This window comes from Rhinopithecus roxellana, chromosome 20 (assembly GCF_007565055.1).
Source record: "Rhinopithecus roxellana isolate Shanxi Qingling chromosome 20, ASM756505v1, whole genome shotgun sequence".
Lineage (NCBI taxonomy): Eukaryota > Metazoa > Chordata > Mammalia > Primates > Cercopithecidae > Rhinopithecus > Rhinopithecus roxellana.
Genome location: NC_044568.1, coordinates 64,456,866 through 64,481,121, shown reverse-complemented (window position 1 = coordinate 64,481,121; position 24,256 = coordinate 64,456,866). Strand labels below are relative to the sequence as shown.

Sequence of the window (24,256 nt, the reverse complement as noted above, 5' to 3'; positions counted from 1 at the left end):
GACTTCGGGTCAAACATATAAACAATCACTTTAGGCCAGGCGCAGTGGCTCATGCCTGTAATCCCAGTACTTTGGGAGGCCGAGGCGAGCAGATCACGAGGTCAGGAGATCGAGACCACGGTGAAACCCGGTCTCTACTAAAAACATCGAAAAATTAGCCAGGCGCGGTGGTGGGTGCCTGTAGTCCCAGCTACTCAGGAGGCTGAGGCAGGAGAATGATGTGAACCTGGGAGGCGGAGCTCGCAGTGAGCCGAGATCATGCCACTGCACTCCAGTCTGCGTGACAGAGTGAGACTCCATCTCAAAAAAAAAAAAAAATCACTTTAAATGTAAAACACTAAACACTCCAATTAAAAGACAGGGAGTGTTAGAAGCTCTTCAAGACACAAAGAAGTTGAAAGTAAAAAGCCAGACTATATAAAGAACTATTAACACCTAATAATAATAAGATAAACAACCCAATGTGTTAGAAAGGACAAACCACTTGAATAGACCCTATTGCATAAAAGTAGCTATGTGAATGACCAATAAAAACAGAGAAGATGCTGAACATTATCAGTCACCAGGGAAAAGAACTTAAAAAGGTGAGCAGCACAAGAAGTCCGTTGCAGGGTGAAGGAACAGTATAGTGTTGTTACAAGTGTGAGCTCTAGAGTCAGTCTAACCTGGGTTCAAATCTTGGTCCTGACTTTTCTTTACGTGTGACCTTGGGCAAGATACTTGCTAAGCCTCAGTTCCCTCATCTTTAAAAAATAAAAAAATAAAATAAAGGTAAAGTGGCATAATAACAGTGCCTACGAATTGTGTGAATTAACTAAGTAAGCATTTCTATTTATTGCCTGGCACACAGTAATCATTAATTAAGTGTTAGATGCTATTGTTGTTTTTAAACTATCCCAGCAGCAACAGGAATAGGAAGAAAGCCCATTGTGGTCAGGCACAGTGGCTCACACCTATAATCCCAGCACTTTGGGAGGTCAACATGGACAGATCACTCGAGGTCAAGAGTTCAGGACCAGCCCGACCAACATGATGAAACCCCGTCTCTACTAAAACTGCAAAAATTAGCCAGGCAGGCGCCTGTAATCCCAGCTACTTGGGAGGCTGATGCAGGAGAATTGCTTGAACCCGGAAGGTGGGGGTTGCAGTGAGCTGAGTCATGCCATTGCACTCCAGCCTTGGCAACAGAGTGAGACTCCCTCTCAAAAAAAAAAAAAAGAGAGAAAGAAAGCCCATTGAAACTTACCTCAGAGGTCTCGCTTGTTTTCCAGAGCCGGCCAGCTGTCCCCACCAGGAAAGTGCTGGCATTGGACAATCCTACTCTAGCCTCTTGTAACGCAAGCCCAGGCTATTTAATAATCTCTCCTCTGGGAGGAGCCGGACTGGAACCCCTAACTAGAAAGTCTGGCAGGGATCCGGGTAGGCTGCGAGGGTCCTGTCAGCCTGGTACCCGTGCTTCACATGCCAAACAATGCTAACAAAGAGAAGAAGCCCCTGAAAATGTGCAGAGGACCCTGGCTCACCCCTGCTCTTCCCTGTTTCCTCCCTCTCTCCCCGTGAATACAGGTGATCTTCCGAAACGAGGTGACAAATGAGTTCTTGTACTACAATGTGAGTTTCAGGGTCATCCCTTCAGGCATCATCAAAACCATCGAGATGGTGACCCCCGTCCGGCAAGTTGCATCAGCCTCCATCAAGTTGGAGAACCCTCTGCCCTACTCGGTGACCTTCTCCACGGAATGCCGGATGCCCGACATCGCCCTGCCATCCCAGTTTGTGGTGCCTCCCAACTCCGAGGTACGGCCCCTTGGCTGTCAGGGGCTCCCTGAGAGCTGTGACAGTGGCTTCCACCCACGAGACCTCTGGATTCACACTCTGCATCCCCAGAGGGTGGGCTGGCCCTGGCAGTGGTCAGGAAGGCAGGGGATGGGACAATCACCCTCATGTTCCTTTCCTTGTTGCTAAAGTCCTCATAGGAGCTTGGGCATAGAGTTCGGAATTCTCTCCTATGAACCTTGTCTCTATGATTTGTTTGTTTGCTTTGTTCCAGCTAAAACTATTTTTCTTGTTTTTTGATAATTATAAAAGTAGTAAAGAGTCCAGGCTGCGGTGACTCACGCCTATTATCCCACCACTTTGGGAGGCCAGGGAGGGCAGATCGCTTGAGGTCAGGAGTTTGAGACTAGCCTGGCGAACATGGTGAAACCACATCTCTACTAAAAATACAAACATTAGCCCGGCATGGTGGTGGACGCCTGTAATCCCAGCTACTCGGGAGGCTGAGGCAGAAGAATTGCTTGAACCCAGGAGGCGGAGGTTGCAGTGAGGTGAGATCGCTCCACTGCACTATAGCCTGGGCAACAGAGCAAGACTCTATCTCAAAATAAAATTAAATAAAATAAAAGTAGTACAGATAGGTGTGAAAAGGAAAACAAGGTACGTAATAGCATGTGCGCACACACACGTACTACTTCAGGAAGGAGTACAAGAAAACTGACAGTGGTTAGGAGAGCATGGATGGAATTATAGAATTGTGAACTAGTGGGGAGATTAACTTTCTTTGGAGTCTTTTTATCTGGTTATCACTGCAAACTCTCACTGTCCGGATTCTATCAAATCTCTTCTGTTTCTCCACCTTCAACCCACCTGACGAGTTCCCCTCACTCCAGCCCCAGCCGACTCGCTTCCTCTGCAGAATCTACAATCCATTTTGTTCTTCAGAGCAAGTCTCCATGCCCTTCATTTTATTTTGATCTTTTTCATTGTGAACTATAAAATCTATACCAAAAAGTCTATAAAATATATATATACCTGTAATGTATTAAAACGTGTGTTTCAAACAAATAACTGTGAAATAAATATCTGTTTCATACCCAGGCCAAGAATTATAAAATTGCCCCAGAAACCTCCTTCAGCCATGTGCCCCTCTGCAATCACAACACCCTCCCTCTCTCACCCCTCAGAGTTACCAGTGTTCTTATTTTGTGATCTTTGTTTGTTGTTGTTTTTGAGCAATACAGTTTAGATTTGCCTGTTTTTGAACTTTCTGTGAGAGAAATCACAGCATATGCTTTCTGTAATGTCTTCTTTCTTTTGCTCAATATTGTGATTGTGACAGCCATCCATGTTGTTGCACGCAGCCGAGGTTCATATGTCTTTGCTGCTGTGGAATATCCCATTGTGTGACTAGACCACAACTTAGATATTCATTCTTCAGTGGCTGGTCATTTGTGTTGGTTTCAATGTCTAGTTATCCTGAAAAATGTGGCCATGGATGTCCTGGTACATGTATCCTCCCAATGCGCATAGGTATACTTTGTTCCACAGTGTATGCCTAGGAGTAGAACCACTGGTCATAGAGTGTGCATAGCTATCACTTTAGTAGGTAATTGCCAATCAGTGATGAGAGTTCCTGATGTTCAACATCTTCACCAACCCTTGGTATTGTCAGGTTTTTTTTAAGATTTACTAATCTGGTAAACTGCTAACTCCTCATGGACTTAATTTCCCTTTTTACAAACAGATTGATTTCAGTTGGGTAATATTATGTATCGGAGATATGCATCTGTGTTCGTGAGTGAGCTTAGACCACCGTTTTGCTCTCTCATACTGTCTCTGTCCAGTTTGCGTATCAAAGTTTTGCAAGCTATATAGAGTCAGGCATTTTCTCACTTTCTGGATTCTGTGAGTTTATAAAAGATTGAAATTATGTCTTTCTTGAACTCACGGATGAAACCGCCTAGGCCTGGCTGGTTTTTCTATGTGTGGAGGTGGGGGAGATTGTCTACTACTTATTTGTCTACTACTATTCAATTCCTTTAATGGGTTATTGGACTACTTAGATTTTCTGTTTCTACTTGAGTCAGTAATAAGACCATGTTCATTTCATCCATATATTAAAATGTTGGTGTAAAATTCTTAATATCATATTACCTTTTTAATGTGATGTCGCTTTTTCATTTCTAATGTTGGTTATTGTGCCTTCTCTCTCTGTTTCTTGATTAGTCTTACCAGAGGTTTCTTTCCAAAATGCATCTTTTGGCTCCATTGTGACTCTATCGTATGGTTGCTTTCTGGTTACTTGATTTCTGCTTTTGTCTTTATTATTTCCTTCCTTCTGCTTCCTTTGGGATGCTGGGGGCTCATCTAATTTCTAAGATGAATGCTTAGTGCTTTGACTTCTAGTCTTCCTGATTTTCCAATCTATACATTTAAGATTATAAATATCTAAGTACTGCTTTAGCAGTTATACAAATTGTGATTGTAGTGTTTTTTTATTCAGTTCAAAAAGATTCTAATTTTTGTGATTAATACTTTTTTAACTAATGGTTATTAGAAGAGTTTCTTAATTTCAAAACGTGGATTTTTCTAGTTATTTTTAAAATTACTTTGTGATCTGAGAACATATTCTATATTATTTCAGTTCTCTAAAATGTGTTTAGACTTGTTTTTATGGCCCAGTGTGTGGTTTTATGAGGTGGTTGTTTTTGTTTATGTTTTTTGATCCTCCGTCTATTTTTTTAAAGGAATGCATTTGCCATTTTGAGGTTTATTTTTTGAGACAGAGTCTCACTCAGTCAGCTGGAGTGCAGTGGCGCGGTATCAGCTCACTGCAGCCTCTGCCTCCCAGGTTCAAGCAATGCTCCTGCCTCAGCCTTCCGAGTAGCTGGGATTACAGGCGCACACCACTACAGCCTGCTAATTTTTATATTTTTAATACAGATGGGGTTTTGCCATGTTGGCCAGGCTTGTCAGAAACTCCTTACCTCACATGATCTGCCCTCCTCAGCCTCCCAAAGTGCTACCAGAATTACAGGCGTGAACCACCACGCCCAGTCGGGTTCAGTTGCCAATATTCTTACTGATATTTTTGTCTGCTTTTTTTTTTAATCAGTTAAGAGAGTACATTAAAGTATATCACTATGATTGTGGATCTGTTTGTTTCTTCTTGTAGTTTGTCATGTTTTGCTTCATATACTTTGAAGCTATGTTTTGGTTAAGTAAAAATGATAGTATTTTTCTGGTAACTTGAAACTCTTTTCATTACGAAGTGATCCTCTTTGTCTCTACTAATGATTTTGCCTTGAAGATCATTTTGTCTGCTATTAATACAACTTTCTTCTGGTTAGTATTTGCATAGTGTATGTTCTAATTATACTTTCAACCTTTCTGTGCCCTTATAATTTAAATGTGTCTTTTATAAACAGTATATAGATGAGAGGTGAGGGGTGGAGAGGGGGTTGAGATAGGGTCTCACTCTGACACCCAGGCTGAAGTGCAGTAGTGTGATCACAGCTCACTGTAGCTTCAACCTCCCCAGGCACAGGTGATCCTCCCACCTAAGCCTCCCAAGTAGCTAGGACTATAGGTGCGTGTCACCATGCCCGGCTAATTTTTATATTTTTTTGTAGGCTCATCTCAAACTCCCGGGCTCAAGCAATGCACCCACCTCAGCCTCCCAAAGTGCTGAGGCGGGTGGATTGCTTGAGCCCAAGAGTTACAGGCGTGAGCCACCACGTCCAGTCAGATTTGTTTTTTTAATCCATCCCAGCAATCTTTACTTTTCACTGGAGTTATTTATATTATTTGCATTTAATATGCTGACATAGTCAAGTTTATATTCCCCCATGTGCTTTCTCATTATCTGGGCTGTTCTGTTCTCTTTTTCTCTTCTGTTTTGTAGATATCTCTTCCCGTCTTGTCTTCATTGTTTCTCTGCTCACATTCACTTTTTTAAGATGATAACTTTGTGGATAATTCTACCATCCTCCTTTTCCATTGCTCATGTTAGGTTTTTCCACACTCTTGGAAGGAGAGGGTAACCTGTGTATCTAAGGCTTTCTCCTCTGTTGTCACTGCAAAATGTTGATTTTTTTTTTTCAAATACAGCCTTATGCTTTTAAGATTTATTTTCTCTGCTCTCATCCCCACTTTTTTCTGAACTCTATCTTTCCTTTACCCCTAGTGTCTCTGTTATGGTCAAATAGATTCTACTTTCATAGATTTCTCTCAGTGCAGGAGTTTTATCTTAGGAAGGAGCTTCAGTCACTTGATTTTGTGTATTCAAATGGCCTATACTGCCCCATATTGTCCAATCTTATCGCAACAGTTTTTGCGATTAACCATAAACTGGAGCCCAAAATTATTCCTCTAGCTTAGGCTGCTATTGTCAAATTGTCCTATCGGGTTTTCCAGGTTTTGCCTGTTCATGCAATGTCAAGGGAAAAAAAGTTTTCCGGGTTGCATGAGAGCCCCCAATTCAGAGGCGACTCTGGGTTCTTGGGCTCTCAGGACTGATGCTCTTTTACCTTCCTTCTGCTTTTCCCCTATAGTGGCTGATACTGCATCCATCTGCTAGCTGTTGGTAATTTGGTCCTACCCACTCGTATTTTGGGATTTGAGGGGTTACCTTTTCACTGAGTTTTGTTATAAATCGTGGCCATGTGTTCTTGCTGCTGTTAACCTAGTAGATCTGTGCATTTTATGGGGAGATTTGGGGAGATACCCAACTATGCTGCTGCAATCATCTTGCCTAAAGCCTGAAATTGCTTTTCACATGTGAACAGAAGTCAAGTTTTCTTTTTTTCCAAATGGATATAAATTGTCTCATACTGTTTTTACTTAAAAGGCCATCTTTTCCCCCACGGCTCTGCAGGGCCATTTATGAAATAAATCAAGTTCATCTATGCACGGGTCTGTTCTAGCTTTTCTGTGATATCATCATGATCTAATTACTGAATTTGTGCCAATATCAGCGCATCCTAATTACTACCCACTTAGAATAAGCTTTGATGTCTGGTAAAGCAAGCAATTATTCCAGCTTTATGTTGAGACTTAGTAACCTCTTATATTGTTGTGTGCCAGAGTATCTTAGCCCTTTACATTTCCGTATCAATTTTGAAATCAGCTTGTCAATTTCCTCAATAAAATATAAAAAGAAAAGAAAAATAACCTGTTGGGATTTTGATTGGGATTACATTGAATCTATAGATTATTTTGAGAATATATTAGTTATTTGTTGATCTGTAACAAATTAACCAAAACTTAGCAACTTAAAACAACAAACATTTACTGTCTGCACAGTTTCTGAGGATCAAGATTCAAGAGCAGCACCTTGGCCAGGTGGTTTGGGCTCAGGGTTTCTCAGGAGGCTGGAATCAGGTTGTCAGCCAGGACGCTAGTCATCTCGAGGCATGACTGGGGCTGCATTTTCTGTCTCCAAACTCGCTCATGTGGTTGCTGGAAAGGCCTTACCTCCCTGCCAGCTGTTGGCTGGAGGCTTCAGTTCCTCACCATGTAGGTCTCTACCTAGAGCTGCTTTCAACATGGCAGCTCGCTCACTTCCCCTAGGATGAGAGATCTAAGAGAAAGAGTGCACAAGAATAGAAGCCACAGGCTGGGCGCGGTGGCTCACACCTGTAATCCCAGCACTGGGAGGCCGAGGGAGGCTGATCACAAGGTCAAGAGTTCGAGACCAGCCTGGCCAACATAGTGAAACCCCATCTCTACTAAAAATACAAAAATTAGCCGGGCATTGTGGCGTGTGCCTGTAGTCCCAGCTACTCAGGAGGGTGAGGCAAGTGAATTGCTTGAACCTGGGAAGCAGAGATTACAGTGAGCAGAGATGGCAACACTGAACTCCAGCCTGGGTGACAGAGCAAGGCTGTCTCAAAAAAAAAAAAAAAAAAATAGAAGCCACAGTCTTTCATCATTTAATCTCAGAAGTGACATGCCATCTTTTCTGCCATATGCCGATGGTCACACAGGTCAGCCCCTGGTATCATGTGGGAGAAGACTGCACGAGGCTAGGAATCCCCAGAGGTGGAGATTATTGAGGACCATCTTGGGCCTGTGTATTAGAAGGAGAATTCATATCTTTACAATATTGAGATTTCCAATCCACGAGCAAATCTCTACTTGTTTAAGTCTTTTTTAATTTCTCTCAATAGCATTTTTTTTGGTTTTTTATGTAGAGACTTCATTCATCTCTTGTTAGGCTTATTTCTAGGTTTTATATACTTTGATGCTATTACAAATAGTATCTTTTTAAATTTTCATTATTTGTTGTAAGCATATGGAAATAAAATTGATTTTTGTATATTGATTTTATACCCCATCATCTTTTACAATTCACTTATTTTGGGTTCGTTTGTTTGTGACAGAATCTCACTTTGTCACCCAGGCTGAAGTGCAGTGGCATGATCAGGCTCACTACAACCTCCACCTCCCGGGTTCAAGCGATTCTCCTGCCTCAACCTCCTGAGTAGCTGGGATTACAGATGTGTGCCACCACGCGTGACTATTTTTATATTTTTAGTAGAGATAGGGTTTCACCATTTTGGCCAGGGTGGTCTCAAACTCCTGGCCTCAAGTGGTCCTCCTGCCTCAGCCTCCCAAAGTGCTGGGATTTGGGAGCCACCATGCCTGGCTACAATTCATTTATTTTGTATAATGACTTTGTACCCAACCATCTTCTAAAATTCACTATGTTCAGGAGAAAGACTGGCATCCAATTTTTCTTTCTCCTCTTATTGTTGGATTTTGGTATCAACTTTATGCTGGTTGGAGCGGGTTCCCTCTTGGTCTTTTCTCTGAAAGAATTTGTGGAATACTAGAATTCTTTCATCCTTGATTGTCTGGTATAACTTACAAGTAAAGATTTATGAACCTGGAATTTCTTTAAGGATTTTTTTTTTTACTATTGATTACATTTCTCTAATGGTTATATTAATAGAACTAAGTGGTTTTCTATATGTTCTTGGGTGTGATTTTTTTTTTTTTTCCAAGACGGGGTTTTGCTCTTGTTGCCCAGGCTGGAGTGCAATGGCGCGATCTCGGCTCACCACAGCCTCCCCGTCCACCTCCTGGATTCAAGCAGTTCTCCTGCCTTAGCCTCCCGAGTAGCTGGGATCACAGGCATGCGCCACCACACCCGGCTGATTTTGTATTTTTAGTAGAGACAGGGTTTCTCCATGTTGGTCAGGCTGGTCTTGAACTCCTAATCTCAGGTGATCCGCCCGCCTCGGGCTCCCAAAGTGGAGTCTGTTTTTATAGGTTATATTTGTTTATAGACATGTCTATTTTATCTAGTTTTTAAATTGTGGTAAAATTATCTAAATTCTTATACTATATTCTTTTTTGTTAAACATCTGTAACTTCAGCGATATCCTCTTTTTATTCTGATATTTTTCTTTTTCAAAAAACTTTTTTAGAGATGGGATCTCACTGTGTCTTCCAGGCTAGAGTGCAGTGGTATGATCATAGCTCCCTGCAGCCTTAAACTCCTACCAAGGACTCCTGCCTCAGCCTCCTGGGTAGCTAGGACTACAGGCGTGTGCTGCTGCATACACTCAGCTAATTTTTTTAATTTTTTTGTAGAAACAGGCTCTCGCTATGCTTCCCAGGCTGATCTCAAACTCCTGGGCTCAAGTGATCTTCCTGCCTCACCCACCCAAAGCACAGGTGTAAGCCACTGCGCCCAGCCTCTGATATTTTTCAATAAGAACTAGTTATTTTTTAAAATACCTACTCATAGTAAAACCAAATTTTACCTATATAAAAGTATATGAAATTGAAAAGTCTCCAGAATCCCGTTTTCCCACCCTAATATAACTACTGGTAACAGTGTGGTATATATTCTAACAGTCTCTTTCTATACATGCATAGACATACTCTTCACAAAAAAGAGCTCATACTATATATTCATTTCTGGAACCTCCTTTCTTCCACTTAAAATATCATCAACATCAACACCTTCCATTTCAATGTGTATTGCTCTACTTCTTTTTTTTTTTTTTTTTTTTTTTTGAGACGGAGTCTCACTCTGTTCCTCAGGCTATGGAGTGAAGTGACACAATCTTGGCTCACTGCAGCCTCTGCTTCCCGGGTTCAAGCGATTCTCCTGCCTCAGCCTCCCAAGTAACTGGGACTCCAGGCATGCACCACTGTGCCCAGCTGATTTTTGTATTTTTTTTAGAGATGGGGTTTCACCATGTTGGTCAGGCTAGTCTCAAACTCCTGACCTCGTGATCCACCCGCCTCAGCCTCCCAAAGTGTTGGGATTACAGGTGTGAGCCACCGCGCCCAGCCCCACTCTACCTCATCCTTTCTAGTGGCTATACAACATTCCACTGAAGTGAGAAAACCGTAATTTGTTTAATCTACTAATAATACATTCGAGTTGTTTCCCTTGTTTCGCTATATAAGAAATGCTTTTTGGTTCTGCTTTGTTTTGCTGTGGGTAACAATGGAGGATGGCAGACCCCAGGACACTGTTTTGAGATTGACCATGAGCAAAGAAGGAGCTGCCTAAGCTTCAGCCCTCCTACTGGCAGCACTCGCCCATCTCCACATCTCCCTATGTGTGCTTCTCAGGAGAGGGTCCAGCACCTGCACTTAGATTCATAGAAATTCCAGATATAGAATCACCTGAACTAGAGAAAGCTAGGAGAGGTACAGGGGAGGGAGGGTGGGCTGGTTTGGACAGAGGTTCCCCTAGGAGCAAGAGCAGCATGATCATGTGCACTATTTCTGCCCTCAACCTGCAATGGAACCTTGGGCAGGTCTCCAGGTGGCAGGTGATGAGTTAGCCTTTCAGCATGACAGAATCCTCTGTTTTCTGTTCCAGGGCACGTTCTCATTTGAATTCCAGCCCCTGAAAGCTGGAGAAACCTTTGGAAGACTAACTTTGCACAACACTGACTTGGGTTACTACCAGTATGAGCTCAATCTGAAAGCCACGCCAGCACTTCCGGAAAAGCCCGTTCACTTCCAGACTGTCCTTGGCAGCAGCCAAATCATCCTTGTGAAGTTCATCAATTACACACGGCAGAGGACAGAATACTACTGCAGGGTGAGTGGCCCCTGCTCTACCTTCTGCCCTTCCTTCACATGAATGCTAGATTCAAAAACAATGGGAGGAGACACAGAGGGAGCATGAATGTGAGACTCAGAGAGACGCAGGTGCTTCGTTGCCATGGTGACACCTGCCTCAGAGGCCTGAATCTAGCCTGGAAACTTCTAGCTAGAAGCAAACAGCACCAGGCCTGGGTTCTGCCATTATAGACTTTCTGTCTTAACAAGCTGTGATGGAGTGTAGGGGAGTTTTGTTTCGCACAGCACGCTCAGGGATCCATAGGGAGAGACAGTATCGCTGTCATTATATCAGCTGTGGAATCAAACAGACATGGATTTGAGTCCTGGCTTCACCACTTACTCTTTGGATGACTAATTTGCTTAAGCTCTCTAAGCTTATTTATAAATGGGGATAATATCCCCCAACCTTGCAGGATTGCTGTAAGGATTTTAAATATGTATCTAAAGCCATTTTCTTAGAGCCTAGCCTACAGTAAGTGCTCCATACACATTAGCTGTTACATCAGTTGGAATATAGGTTCAACTACTAAAACAGAAACCCAAAGCTAGGCACAGTGGACCACGCCTGCAATCCTAGCCCTTTGGGAGGCTCAGGTGGGAACATCGCTATAGCCAGGAGTTGAAGACCAGCCTGGGCAACATAGCAAGACCTTATCTCTGTGTAAAAAAAAATAAAATAAAATTTTAAAAAACAGAAACCACAAATAACAGCAAATTAGGTGTTGGTTTCGCTCACAAATAACAGTCTGGGCATAAGCAGTTTGAGCTGGAATGGCAGCTCACTGACACCAGGCACCCAGACACCTTCTGTCCCAATGCTCTGCCCTCTGCAGGGAGCTGCTTTGGTCCACATGGGCCAAGATGGTTTATCAGGACATCCACATTCCAACCAGCTACAAGGGAAAGGGGACAGTTGTATATATCACCTCCACCAATATTCCATGGAACAAAACTTCACAGGACCACACCTATCAACAGAGGAAAGGTAGTTTTTGTACTGGGCAGTCACATGCCTGGGTGAAATCAGAGATCTTGTGGCTGTAGACAAGAGGCAAAGGCTCTTGATCAGTTGTTTCAGCCAAGAGATGCTAGGTTATGTGCAGTAACAACCACAGGGGCTTAAGATGAAGGCTTGTTTCTCATTCGAGCAATTTTCCAGAGAGGCCAGCAGGGGACCCTGCTCATCTCAGTCCCTTGGGATTCAAGCACCATCTCAAATATTTGCAGTACAGTACCAGAGGGGTGAAAAGACCCTGACAGGAGTTAAATTGGCAATGAAAGGCTCTAGCATGGAAGTGCCACCTTTCACTTCTGCTCACAGCTAGTTGTCTGGAACTAGCGCCATCCATCCTCTAGGAGCCAGAACGTTTGGTCTTCCACGTTCATGGAAGAAAATAACCGGATATAGGGGACCAGCCTCCATGACTGCCCTGTTGACATAATCTGGCTGTGTGTCTCGGTACACATTATTAACATCTCTTTGCCTTTGTTTCTTTGTAGCTAAAGAGAAATAATAATTAGTAATACCTACCCTGCAAGGGAGTTATAAGGACACAACTTTCTAACATTCCCAGTCTCACACAGACATCTTGCTTGATGTCCAGGAGTGGAGGGCTGGTGTGCTCCTCAGGATCTCATGTGAGCTGAGTTTGTTTGTTGCCCTTTCAGACCGACTGTACAGACTTCCACGCAGAAAAACTCGTTAATGCAGCCGCAGGAGGCCAGGGAGGCACTGAAGCCAGCGTGGAAGTCTTCTTCGAGCCCAGCCACCTGGGTGAGACCAAGGGCATCCTGATTCTATCATCGCTCGCAGGTGGAGAGTATATCATCCCCCTCTTTGGAATGGCTCTGCCTCCCAAGCCTCAAGGTCCCTTCCCAATCCGAGCCGGGTACAGCATAATCATCCCCTTCAAGAATGTTTTCTATCACATGGTGACCTTCTCCATCGTTGTGGATAACCCAGCCTTCACCGTTCGCGCTGTAGAGTCTGTGCGGCCCAAGAAGATCAACAACATCACAGTCTCCTTTTGAAGGAAACCCGTCAGGCAGCAAAATCCCCATCACCACCAAGCTGATTGTGAGCTGCCCTCCTGGCGAAGGGAGTGAAACTGGAATTAAATGGGTTTATTATCTGAAGGGGATCACCCTTTAGTGGTAACCAGGGTTACCTATATCAGCCAAAAGCTATGCATCATTATCTTAGCCTGAAAAAGAATAAAGAAAACAGTAAGAATTCTAAAGGAACTGTTTTTATTCTTCTCATACAATTATAGGGACAGTTATTTCCATATTATGTGTTTTCCAAATATAGATATGAAATATCTATTTCATATTAAACATTATAACTACACACAGCAGATCTATATTTTAGACAACTGAATCCTTGTAAGTCCCTAAATTTAATTTCTTAACATAGCCCCAAAGCTCAAGTACTTTGTAACAATTCCCGTTTTTATCAAGAAGGCACAGGTATCACCTTAATGACCTTCCACCGTACAACACTTAGCAGTGCGTGACGCTGGGTACTGCAGTTTCTTTTTAACATCCAAAATGGTTTAAAAAGCCCCTAGATATGACTATTTTGATGTGGCATTTTATTCTGCTTTCACATAAAAGCCAAATAAATATTTTCAAAGGGATGAACAGATAACATTGGGGCAATCCAGGGACACTCCCGTCACTTTTTCTCTTGGCTTTTAATACCATCAGTGTTCGAATCCCACATCTCTCCTACACAGAAAGTTCTCACTGAAGTCTAGGCCCCGGAGAAAGGCTAACAGAGATCTCCCCGCCACACACACACACACCCAGCCTTGGATAGCACTCAGCGGGAGAGCAGGGACTCAACCCATCTGCACATCAGAACCACCTAACTCTCACTCAGAACCTGCCCCATCCCCATCTGATGTCATTGGTCTGGAGAGGGGCATGGGCATCTTTATTATATATATATATTTGTACAGCAGAGTTGAGAACCAGTGCTACAGATCAATCACCTGCCCTGTGCTGCAACTGAGTCAGGAAATCCCTGCCAGGGGAAGGACCACACCTCAGTTTGATACGTTGCAACTGCCACTATTTTGTGTGCACCTAAAGCGTGGTGATCCAAGTCAGTGCCTTTCTCAAACATCACTCCGGAAGCTTCACCTCCAAGGAGCAGTGGGGCACATTCGTCAGCCCAGAGACTTGGCTTCCCCTGGGTCTTGTGGTGTGTATTAATAGGACCACTTACCTATCAGCGTCACCTGTTGAAGTAAAGATGGTTAAAGTCCGGCCCTGGGATGAGTTTGCTTCTGCAAACTCTGACCCTCTGACGGAGGGTCCCCCTGCCCTCTACCTCTTCCCCACACTCATCCCCCACAGTTTTCCTGCAAGAGGGGCAGGAGGCTGGAAGAAGATGGCCTCTTGGGAATGAATGCTGTAAAGAAATGGGTCTCAAAAATGGTCCCTGGGCCAGCAGCAGTACTATCACCTGGGGATTTATTAAAAATCCAAACTCTCAGTCCCCATGTCAGATCTGCCAAATCAAAAAGTCTGTAGGTGTGGCCCGGCAATCTTTTAGCAAGCCCTTATACGTCAGAGGTGGCTTCATGGAGGGAGATTCTTCTACTTCTGCACCTCCCCACAACCCTAGCCCAGTATACTCTAGGACCAAAGAGGCTTTTTCTAGAATGTCCATAAACCCAGATCCTTGACAGTAGTCCTCCCTCGTCCTCAGGGGATATATTCCAAGGTGCCCAGTAGCTGCCTGAAACCACAGATAGTACTGAACACTCCATATGCTGTGGTATTTTCCTTTACATACATACCTATGATAAAGTTTAATTTATAAAGTAGACACAGTAAGAGATTAACAACAAAAACTAATAATAAAATGGAACAATTTTAATAATATGCCAGCATCACTACTCATGTGCTTCGGGGCCATTATTAAACTAAATAAGGTTTCCTTGAACACAAGCATTGCGATCCCATGACAGTTGACCTGCTAACCCCAAGTCATCTACTCAGTGACTGTCAAGTGGGTTGTGTCTACAGCATGCGTACGCTGGACCAGGGGGTGATTCACATCCTGAGCGGGATGGAGTGGGATGGCATGAGATTTCCTCAAGTTATTCAGAACAGCGTGCCACTTAAAATGGATGAATTGTTTATTTCTGGAATTTTTCATTTAATATTTTCATTCCACAGTTGACCACAGGTAACTGAAACCATAGAGGAGGAGGACTGCCGTACTTAATAGACAATTTATTTTTATAACCTCTAAAAACACCACTGATAGGTATGAAGACAACTAGATGACAGATTTTCCCAATGGTTAAGTGAGCAAAGATCGCTCTGACCAATCATCTGAGAGAATGCTAAGATCAATGAGCAAGTATGATGACTTGCAAATATACGGCGTCTGTATAAAGTCAGTGCTTCTCAAATATTAGTGTACATCAGCATCCCCTGGAGGGCTTACTAAAACAGATTGCTGAGCCCCACCCTCAGGAAGTCCCATCTAGGAGATTTGGGTGGGGCTTGAGAACTTGCATTTCTAACCACTTCCCAGTGATGCTCGTTGGTGATACCAATCAGACTGTGAGAACCACAACTCTAAAGCCTCCAGCCTCCTGGTTATTCCGAGTGGCCTATGGACCTGCAGCATCAGCATCACCTGGGAATCTGTTAGAAAGGCAGGCCCTCAGGCCCCACCCCAGACCTGTTGAATCAGAATTTGCATTTTCATGGACCTGCGGGCGATTTGCATGCACATTGAAGCTGAGGGTGCTACCTTAAGGTCCTTGGCAAAACTTGACCTTTGCCAAACCCATAGCCATAACTCTCTTCATTACAGCCCTGAGAGGAGTCTTACCAAATGTGCATAGGATCTAGTTGATGAAATTAGCCCTCCCCAAAATGTGCCTCCTTCCACCTATTCACCAGAGGTGTAGGTGAGGGGTCACGGCGGTGGGGGAGGAGGGGAGTAATTGGTCCATCACCCTACTCTTCAGAAGGGTTATTCCTTTTCAATAGTGGTGAACATGATACACCAAATGGTTCCTAAGGCTGAAGAAAAGATGGAAGAAGCTATATGCAATCTTGGCTAACATGCCACCAGTCAGAGCATGGCTTTTAACCAGCCTTGGGGTGGCTTGGGGCAACTCCCCCCACTTCAGATCTGTTCCAATGCTTCCCCAAGCCACTGAAGCTGTCCTTATACATTTTATAAAATTAATCAGGGAGAAGGGAGAGGGGAGAAACAAAATGAACCCAGGCTGCAACACACTCAGCATTAATCACTAGATCAGCCTGCGCTCAGACCTGCTTCCTCATAGCTGTTTGGTGCCTGCTGCTTCAGAATCACGTAGAGTAGACCCTGCTAAAGATCATTGTTCCCCTCAATGCTACAGAGGTAACAATTTGAACATTAGGAAACGTTATGTTTTCCATTTGAGATATTTATTCTTTCAAGTCCTGTGTACCAGTGAAACAACTGACATCAGCTGATCTGAAGGACCCCACGAGAAGCTGACTCACCAAAGAATGCAGTTTACACATCCTGACGATTTCTTCCATCTTACCCAACCAGTGACCCAGTTTTTCAGCCCTTCACCCTCCAGGATCCCCTTTAAAACCCTAGCACAGAACTCCTCCAGGAGATGGATTTGAGGGTCTCCTCCCATCTCATCACTCAGTGCCTCTGATCATGGAACTCTTTCTCTGCTGCATCCCCACTGTCTCTGTGCATTGGTCTGTTACTGCGCAGTGGGCACACAAACCTGTTGGTCCTGTAACACCACTGAATCTAGGGTCCAAATCCTCCTAGCCCCTGAGAGAGGAAGAAGTTCCTTCTCCCTGGGACCAAGAGCCAAGCTCAGATCCTGCCCCAATGTGAACCCTCTTACAGGCTGGTTTGAGATTGGGTGCATTTCTTTCCTTTAGGTTTTTCTCATGTTTCCTTGGACTCAAAAATAACAAAATAGTCTTATATCAGCAAATTTGGAATGGCAAAGTAGCTTCACAGGGGGCTTGATAAAAATAACCCTTCCAACACATGCTTGTGGAAGTTACATTGGAGAGTCCATTCTCAGCAAAGCAGACCAGGAGACTTCTAACTGGGGGATGTTCAGAAAATGTCAGGGTAGCTGTGTGACAGAACTCCAGGGAGCACTGTGCACAGAATACCATGGGAATGGGGCTCCCTGGCCTTGTTCCACACAGAGCCCCCAGTGAGTGTGGCATGCTAAGTCTAACCACTTCTTTAGGAGCCTCAAGTCAGAGGTGACAATATTATGATATTGGTGAGGGCCTGCCACATCTCAAGAGCCTCTACCTAATACCTTAAACCCTGTTGCCCTGAAATCCAGCTACAATTACATTGCTGTTGGAGAAACTGCTTTGTACAGTTTAAGATTTAGGTACAATTTCATACAATGTCACCAGCAGCCTCTTGGTGCAAGTTATATCATAACTTTTATATACCTTGTAATAGCTATTATGCATAGTTGTTACAGAACTATTACAAGTTCTAACGTAACAACCAAGCATCACACAGATGCAGATGAATTATAACTGTGAAATGATAACCAGTATGCAGTCAGGCACATCAGTTATCCCCCTAGTCTAGAAGAGCTTCAACAGGAATGGTCACAGGTCAGAGAAAAAGAACAAGGGCAGAAGGCAAAGGTGGCCCTTGCGCTTTATTTTTAGCACCAGTATTAGTTCAATTATGCATAAACAATCTTACCTAGTTGGCGTTTTTCACGATATTAGAGAAAATAGCCACTTCCTTCTAGGAACTTCTTACATAAAGGTAGGCATTGGTCTGGACCTTGAATAAAAAACTGGTTACTTAGCAACCTGAGCCAGAATGTAATTTCAGGAGAAAAGAATACTTCTGGTTTAAAAAAAAAAAAAAAATCCTTACTGTTTGAATTATTAAACACTGTATCATGACCCTTGGGAAATTCAGTTCACCTCTAAGAAAAAGCCAAACCAAAAAGCAAAAGAAACATGAAATATTATATTAGATATGGGTCCCGTGGAAATGCACACACATTGGAGAAATAGAACCAAATCATTCCCATTGATTTATGTTTTTTCAGTGTTTTGCATCAACCATCATCAAAATCCTAAAACCAAACTTTGCAAGACATTTGGAGATGTCTTTGGCAGTACTACTACTACTTGTTAGCACACCTACCTTCATTCATAGGATTGTGTCAGCAAAGGTTTTAACAGCTGTGAAAACCCCACCAGTATAGGAAAATACATTTTTTACGGATTTTTCTAGACATGATATCTCCATGACTTGCAGAGTTTTGGATTAGCCTTTGATTTCATTTTCTATGGTTGCATAACAAATTACCACAAAACTAGGAGAGCAAAACAACACAAATTTATTATCTCACAGCTTCCATGGGTTGAGAGACCAGTGTGAACTGGATTCTCAGCTCAGGGTTCCACAGGGCTGAAATCAAGGGGCTGGTCAGCTGCATCCTCATCAGGAGGCTCAACTAGGGAAAGATCTGCTTCCAAGGACCCTCAATGTGTTGGCAAAATTCATTTCCTTGTGGCCATATGACTGAAGTCCTTACAGGAGAGTCTCTCTTCCACTTCAAACTTCTTCTAATCTCTTTTAAGCACTCAGTTGATTCAGTCAGGCCACCCAAGTTAATCTCTCTTTTTATTAATTAAATGTCAGCTGATTAGGGACCTTAATTACATCTGCAAAATTTCTTCTGTGATATTACATAATATAATCATGTGAGTAATGCATAGCCCATCATATTTACAAGTCTTGTTCACACTGAAAGAGGGGATAATACAGGGCATGTACACAAAGGGGTGGGAATATTGGAGGTCATCCTATAAGTCTGCCTACCTTTACCCTTCATTCATTGTGTCCCTGCTTTCTGATCTATAAGTTGAGGATAATACTCCATTCTCAAGATTGTTATAAGGCCAACGTATGCATTTTTCATTCATTAAAGAAAAGTATCACCATGCATTCTGAAACTGTTTGTATTTGATATTCTTTGAGCTCCACTGTAATCTAGCCCTTGTCCTAAGTCCCTGTTCACTCTGAAAGCTTATGATAAGAAAGCCTGACGCACCTCCCTATTACTGCATATTTACCACACTCTGGCCATAAATTGCTTTTAAATATTTTGCCACATAGTTGGGATTTCTGTTCCACCATGTAATGTGATTCCCAAAGCATCTGAAGGGGCTGCTTTCCAGGAAACCCATCTAGAGACCTGTACTCAGCAGATCTGGGGCCTGTCTGTCTGTAACCAGCCCTCCTAGGCATCAGAGCATGGTAAATACACCCCAAGTCCCAAATGGTGGGTGACAGACACTGTTGGTACCTAAGATCTTACGTGGTAGACGGGTAGTGCCATTTTTAATTGAGAATTTACTTTGATGTGTCTTAGAAAAAACATACCTATTCAAACTCATGATTTTAGGGCACAAGCAAAACGGAAAGAGATTTAAGGTATTTAAGTGAGTTGATTTGAGGAAAATATTAAATAGATAATACGAGTGGCTAGAATATGGTGAAAGTGATGACAGTGTTACTGCAGTTAGGGAAACATCTGCATCTAGGAAATTGGTAAGTGACCAAGTACTGAATGAACTAGTGAATTCGGTGAGTATTGAATAAATTATGTTAAGTGAATCAGACTCCAAGAACCCATTCGGTCTTACGAACGTCTACAGAAGCCCACCACGTGCCATCAGTTGAGCTACACACTCATTAAAGCACGTCTGAAATCACACTCCAGATACCTGGCGCGCAGCGGGATGGCGTGCGCGGTGTAGGTGGAGCCTTGCGAGGGCGTGGCTAATCCACCTGAGGGCTGCGGTGGGGGCGTGGCTGGCGAGGGGCGGGTCCTCGCAACGGAAAGCGGAAGTGTTGTAGAGTCATGTGACCCGAGTAACATGGCCGCTGTCCCGTGAGTACCGCTGGTTCCCGGCGAGAGTTGTTAGGCGGCCAGGGTCAGGTTTGCTGCAGCGGGGTCCGGGCCCGGGTTCCAGGGCGAGGCGGCGGAGCGTGGCAGGCAAGCCCGGAGCGGCGTGGTCCATGCGCCGGCGCCGGGGGCAGAGCGGAGCCGCAGACTCCCCTGGCCCCGGCGCGGCCCGGGCAGCCGCGGGCTAAGGAGTCGCGAGGCTCCCCGAGCTGCCACCATGAACCCCGAGAAGGATTTCGCTCCTCTCACGCCTAACATCGTGCGCGCCCTCAATGACAAGCTGTACGAAAAGCGGAAGGTGGCAGCGCTGGAGATCGAGAAGTAAGAGCCGCAAGGACCCCTCCCTGGCTAAGCAGCCCCTGACTGCTCTGCTCCCCAGGGGGACTCCTCACGCCTTCCCAGCCAGGGTTATTTTCCCAGGTTTTAGGCCCTTACCTTAGCGCAGTGATTAAGAGCAGATTGGGAGCCATATCTGGGAGTCCCCCCTTTACTCCTGACTGGCTGTGTAATTCGGTCCCAGCTTTTTAACCTCCCGGTGCCACAAAGGGCTGCAGTGAGAATGAAGTGACATCATGTATGGGTAGTGCTTTGCACAGTGCATGGCACAAGGTGAGTCTTCGGTGCGGTGCCACCCATACCAGCAAATCAGAGAGTTGTCTCTGTGGTGGGAGAGAAGTCAGAAGCCGGAGAATTTGCAGGTGATGCTGACCAGCCTGGTTTCTTACCCAGCTTCCGAGAAGTGAAGGGGACTGTTAGTGACCAAGTAGAGAAATCAGGTCGGAAATCTCGTGAGGCTCAGAGAGTTGTTTGTTTTATCTGTGTTATAACACCCTTCCCTGCAAATGGAAGTAGAAATAATTTGACCTTTCTTGCTTCTGCAGTCTTGTTACATGGATGTGTAACAGCGATCTTTTCTTTATGTCCCAATGTACAAAACAACGAAAGTTTAACTGGGGATGTTTTTTTAAGTTTTTTGGTTTTGGTTTTGGTTTTTAACTGCAGTATTATTTTACTTTTGTGGGTTTTTTCCCAGTCAAATCTTAGTGTTAAAGTCCAGTGAGTGAGTGATTTCAGAAAAGTGAAAAGAAGCAGGCTGTGAAACTGGAAGAATACTAGTCTGGGAGTCAGAAAAGGTAGATTGTAGTTCTGTTCTGTCCAGTAGAGTAGCCGTTGGCCATGTGTAGCTATTATAAATTTAAATGATTAAAGATTAAACTTTAGTTTCTCAGTCACACTACCCATATTTCAAGTGTTCAATAGCCACGTGTAGCTGTTGGCTACTATATTGGGCAGCACAGATTATAGACTGTTTCCGTCATTGCAGAATGCTGTGTTGGACTGCTCGAATCTGTTCTATGGTGTGACATTCATTCTTTAACCTGGGGCAAATTCCTTAACTCAGGGTTTCTCAGCCTCTGCTCATGTCTCCATTCACATTTTGGAACAGATGATTTTTGGTTGTAGTGGGCTGTCCTGTGTCTTGCAGGATTTTTAGCAGTGTCTCTGGCCTCTTCTCACTGGATGCCAGTAGTGCTTCATCTGTTGTAACAATCAAAAATGTCTTCAGACATTGCCAGATGTCCCCCGAAGGAGCAAAATTGCCCCAGTTGAGAACTGCTGCTTGTAATCTAAGTGTTGCTTTGGATTTTAGTTTCCTCCTCGACGAAAGGGTTTGGACCTTGATAAGAAACCCCGCACCCCGCCTCCATTCAGCTCTCATGCTCAATATGTCCACAGCCATCTAGCTGCCTCTCTCGTCAGACACCACTTTCTTGACTGCTCTTTTTATATAGCTTTTTGTTTATAACTGACTGTCACAAATGCTAGCAAGTCTTACTGCACATTGCCATACTGAATAGAGGGATCCAGAGATGATGTATAGACATGGTTCCATGTCCATGGGGTTTTGTTGGCTTTGAAGTTGCCTTGACACCTAGTTTCGTCCCTCACCCACTCTGCTTCTCAGGAATATCTGGTTTTATTATAGCTTGAGTCATCTGTTGAGTCCTTGAAGACAGAGGTGTTCATCTTAATATTATTGTTGCTTCCAGCACAACCTGTGTATCTGTTCTCACTCTGCAGACGGTTCTGTAAGGGTTTTGTCTTTGATAGAGTTCATTTTATATTGGACATCGCCCTTGATTTATGGAATTTAGAGAAACTCGCCAGTGCCTTAACTGGACTGTGAACTTCTTAAGAGCAGTGAGTTCTGTTTATGTATCTGTTTTATTTATCCTTAGCACTTAGCCTGGCAGCACTTGACAGTTGGTGTCCAAATAAATGAATGACCATACATTTTCCGTGGGAAAATAACATTGCAGGCTCAGGACCTTGCTGCTCAAAAGCATGGCCTACAGACAGCAGCATCAGGATCACCTGGGAGCTTGTTAGAGGTTCTCCAGACGTATGGAATCATAATCTGCATTTTAACAAGATCCCTGGGTGATTTGTGTGCACATTAAAGTTTGAGAAGCACTGGCCTCAGAGACCCTCTCATCTGTTTCCAGCCTTCTCCAGTCATGCTTAGAATGAAGAATGGCTGGTTAGTTTGATGCCTTCCTCAGAACGTGTGTTTCACAAATTGCTTGGAGACAGATACTGACTTATTTATCTGTGCTTCACCAGCATTTTGCGTGTCTGAGCACTTTCTCTGTGTCAGGTACACATAGGATATTGTATGTTTTAATATATTCTTCATTTGGCCTGGTCAAAGTGACCCGCAACAAACACAGACTATTAATTAATCTCATTAATCAGACTGCAGATGCCTAATAAAAGAAGAGTCCGAATATTGACAGTTATCTGTGTAGTGTAAATGAGTCAGTTCATGTGCTTCCTAAATAAAAGTGCCTAGTCTTGTTCTTAGATTAAGTGGCCACTTTAAGATACCCTATTTCCTGAGAGGCTGCGTGGCATGGTGTTTTAAGAGCAGGCTCTGGAACTGGGGTCCAGGCTCCCATTTACTGGCTAGGTGACTCTGAGCAAGCTAATTAACCTCTGTGCCTCCATTTCTTCATCTGTAAAATGAGAATAATAATAATAATAATATACATAGAGTTGTTTGAGCTAATGTTGTAAAGTGCTCTATTAGTCTTTTCTTGCACTGCTATAAACAAATACCTGAGACTGGGTAATTTATGAAAAAAGAGATTTATTTGGCTCACGGTTCTGCAAGCTGTATAGGAAGCATAGCAGCTTCTGCTTCTGGCGGGGCCTCAGGACAGTTCTAATCGTGATGGAGGGCAGAGAGGGAGCAAGGCTTCTCACATGGTGGGAGCGGAAGCAGGAGCAAAAGAGACCGAGCAGGGAGGTGCAGCACACTTTTAAACAACCAGCTCTCTTGAGAACGCACTCACTATCACAAGAACAGCACCAAGAAGATGGTGCTAGGCCATTCGTCATCACGGGAGAAATCCACCCCCATGATCCAGCCACCTCCCACCAGGCCCTGTCTCCAACACTGGAAGCACCAGTTCAACAAGAGATTTGGTGGGGACACAGATCCAACCATATCAAGTACTTAGTGTAGTACTGGGCACATTGCAGTTGTTATAAACTATATGTATAGAGAGAGAATTATTATATAATTGCCCTAATTATTTCTAACATATGTATATCACATAGTTGTCATCTGTCAGTACTGCTGTTACCACTTTTTGGTAGGGGGAGTGACAGCCTCCCATATTTGCCCCATGCTAATCCCTGGAGGCTGTGAATATGGTATGTTACATGGCAAGGGGGAATTAAGATTGCTACTCACTAACCTTAAAATAGAGAGATTATCCTGGATTATCGAGTTGGGCCCGATGTAACCCTAACCAGGAGAGTCAGTGTCAGAGTGATGTGATGTGAGAAAACTTACCCTGTCATCACTGGCTTTGAAGATGGAAGGGAACCACCAGCCAAGGAATGCTGGCAGCCTCTAGAAGCTGGCAAGAAAATGGATTTTCCCTTAGAGCTCCAGAAAATAACATAGCCTGCCAACATCTTGATTTTAGGTCAGTAAGACCCATAGTAATACATGCGTTGTTTGTGATTTTTTTTAATTTTTTAATTTCTTTTATAGAGATGGGTTCTCGCTATGTTGCCCAGGCTGGTCTTGAACTTCTAGGCTGAAACAAGCCTCCCACTCAGTCTCCCAAAGTGCTGGGATTACGGGCATGAGCCAAGGTGCCTGACCAATTTATATTATTCTAAGCCACTAAGTTTGTGGTAATTATTACTGTAGCAAATAGAAAACAAGTACAGCTCTACTGCCATTGTTCTAAATCTACCACCCTGGCCAGACTGTGAGCTTCCTGAAAGCAGGATCCATGCCTTCATATCATCTTTGTAAGCTCAGTGCTTGCCAGCACTTGGCAGGTGTTAGTAGAAGACTGAAGCACTAACCGCTCATCAGGTTTGCCCCTGGCTTTCCCAGA

The 24,256-nt window shown here is 43.7% G+C and overlaps 2 protein-coding genes across 4 annotated transcripts in view; both read left to right on the top strand.

Moving 5' to 3' along the window:
• HYDIN (HYDIN axonemal central pair apparatus protein) overlaps positions 1–13,027 on the top strand; it is a 392,140-nt gene extending 379,113 nt beyond the window's left edge. The window contains 4 exon segments of the mRNA XM_030924912.1: positions 1,567–1,797; positions 10,628–10,852; positions 12,544–12,900; positions 12,902–13,027. Of these exon segments, the coding sequence (XP_030780772.1) occupies positions 1,567–1,797; positions 10,628–10,852; positions 12,544–12,900; positions 12,902–13,027 (939 nt within the window).
• Positions 13,028–19,781: 6,754 nt separating this feature from the next.
• The window catches only part of VAC14 (VAC14 component of PIKFYVE complex), a 116,572-nt gene continuing 112,097 nt past the window's right edge, over positions 19,782–24,256 (top strand). For 2 of the 3 annotated variants that reach the window (XR_004055391.1, XM_030924710.1), the window contains exon 1: positions 19,782–20,156. Coding sequence is in view for 2 of the 3 variants with exons in the window: in XM_030924710.1 (XP_030780570.1) it covers positions 20,053–20,156 (104 nt within the window). In the remaining variant the exon portion in view is untranslated. The remainder of the gene's footprint in view (positions 20,157–24,256) is intronic. The other variant, XM_010382940.2, reaches the window with a different exon arrangement.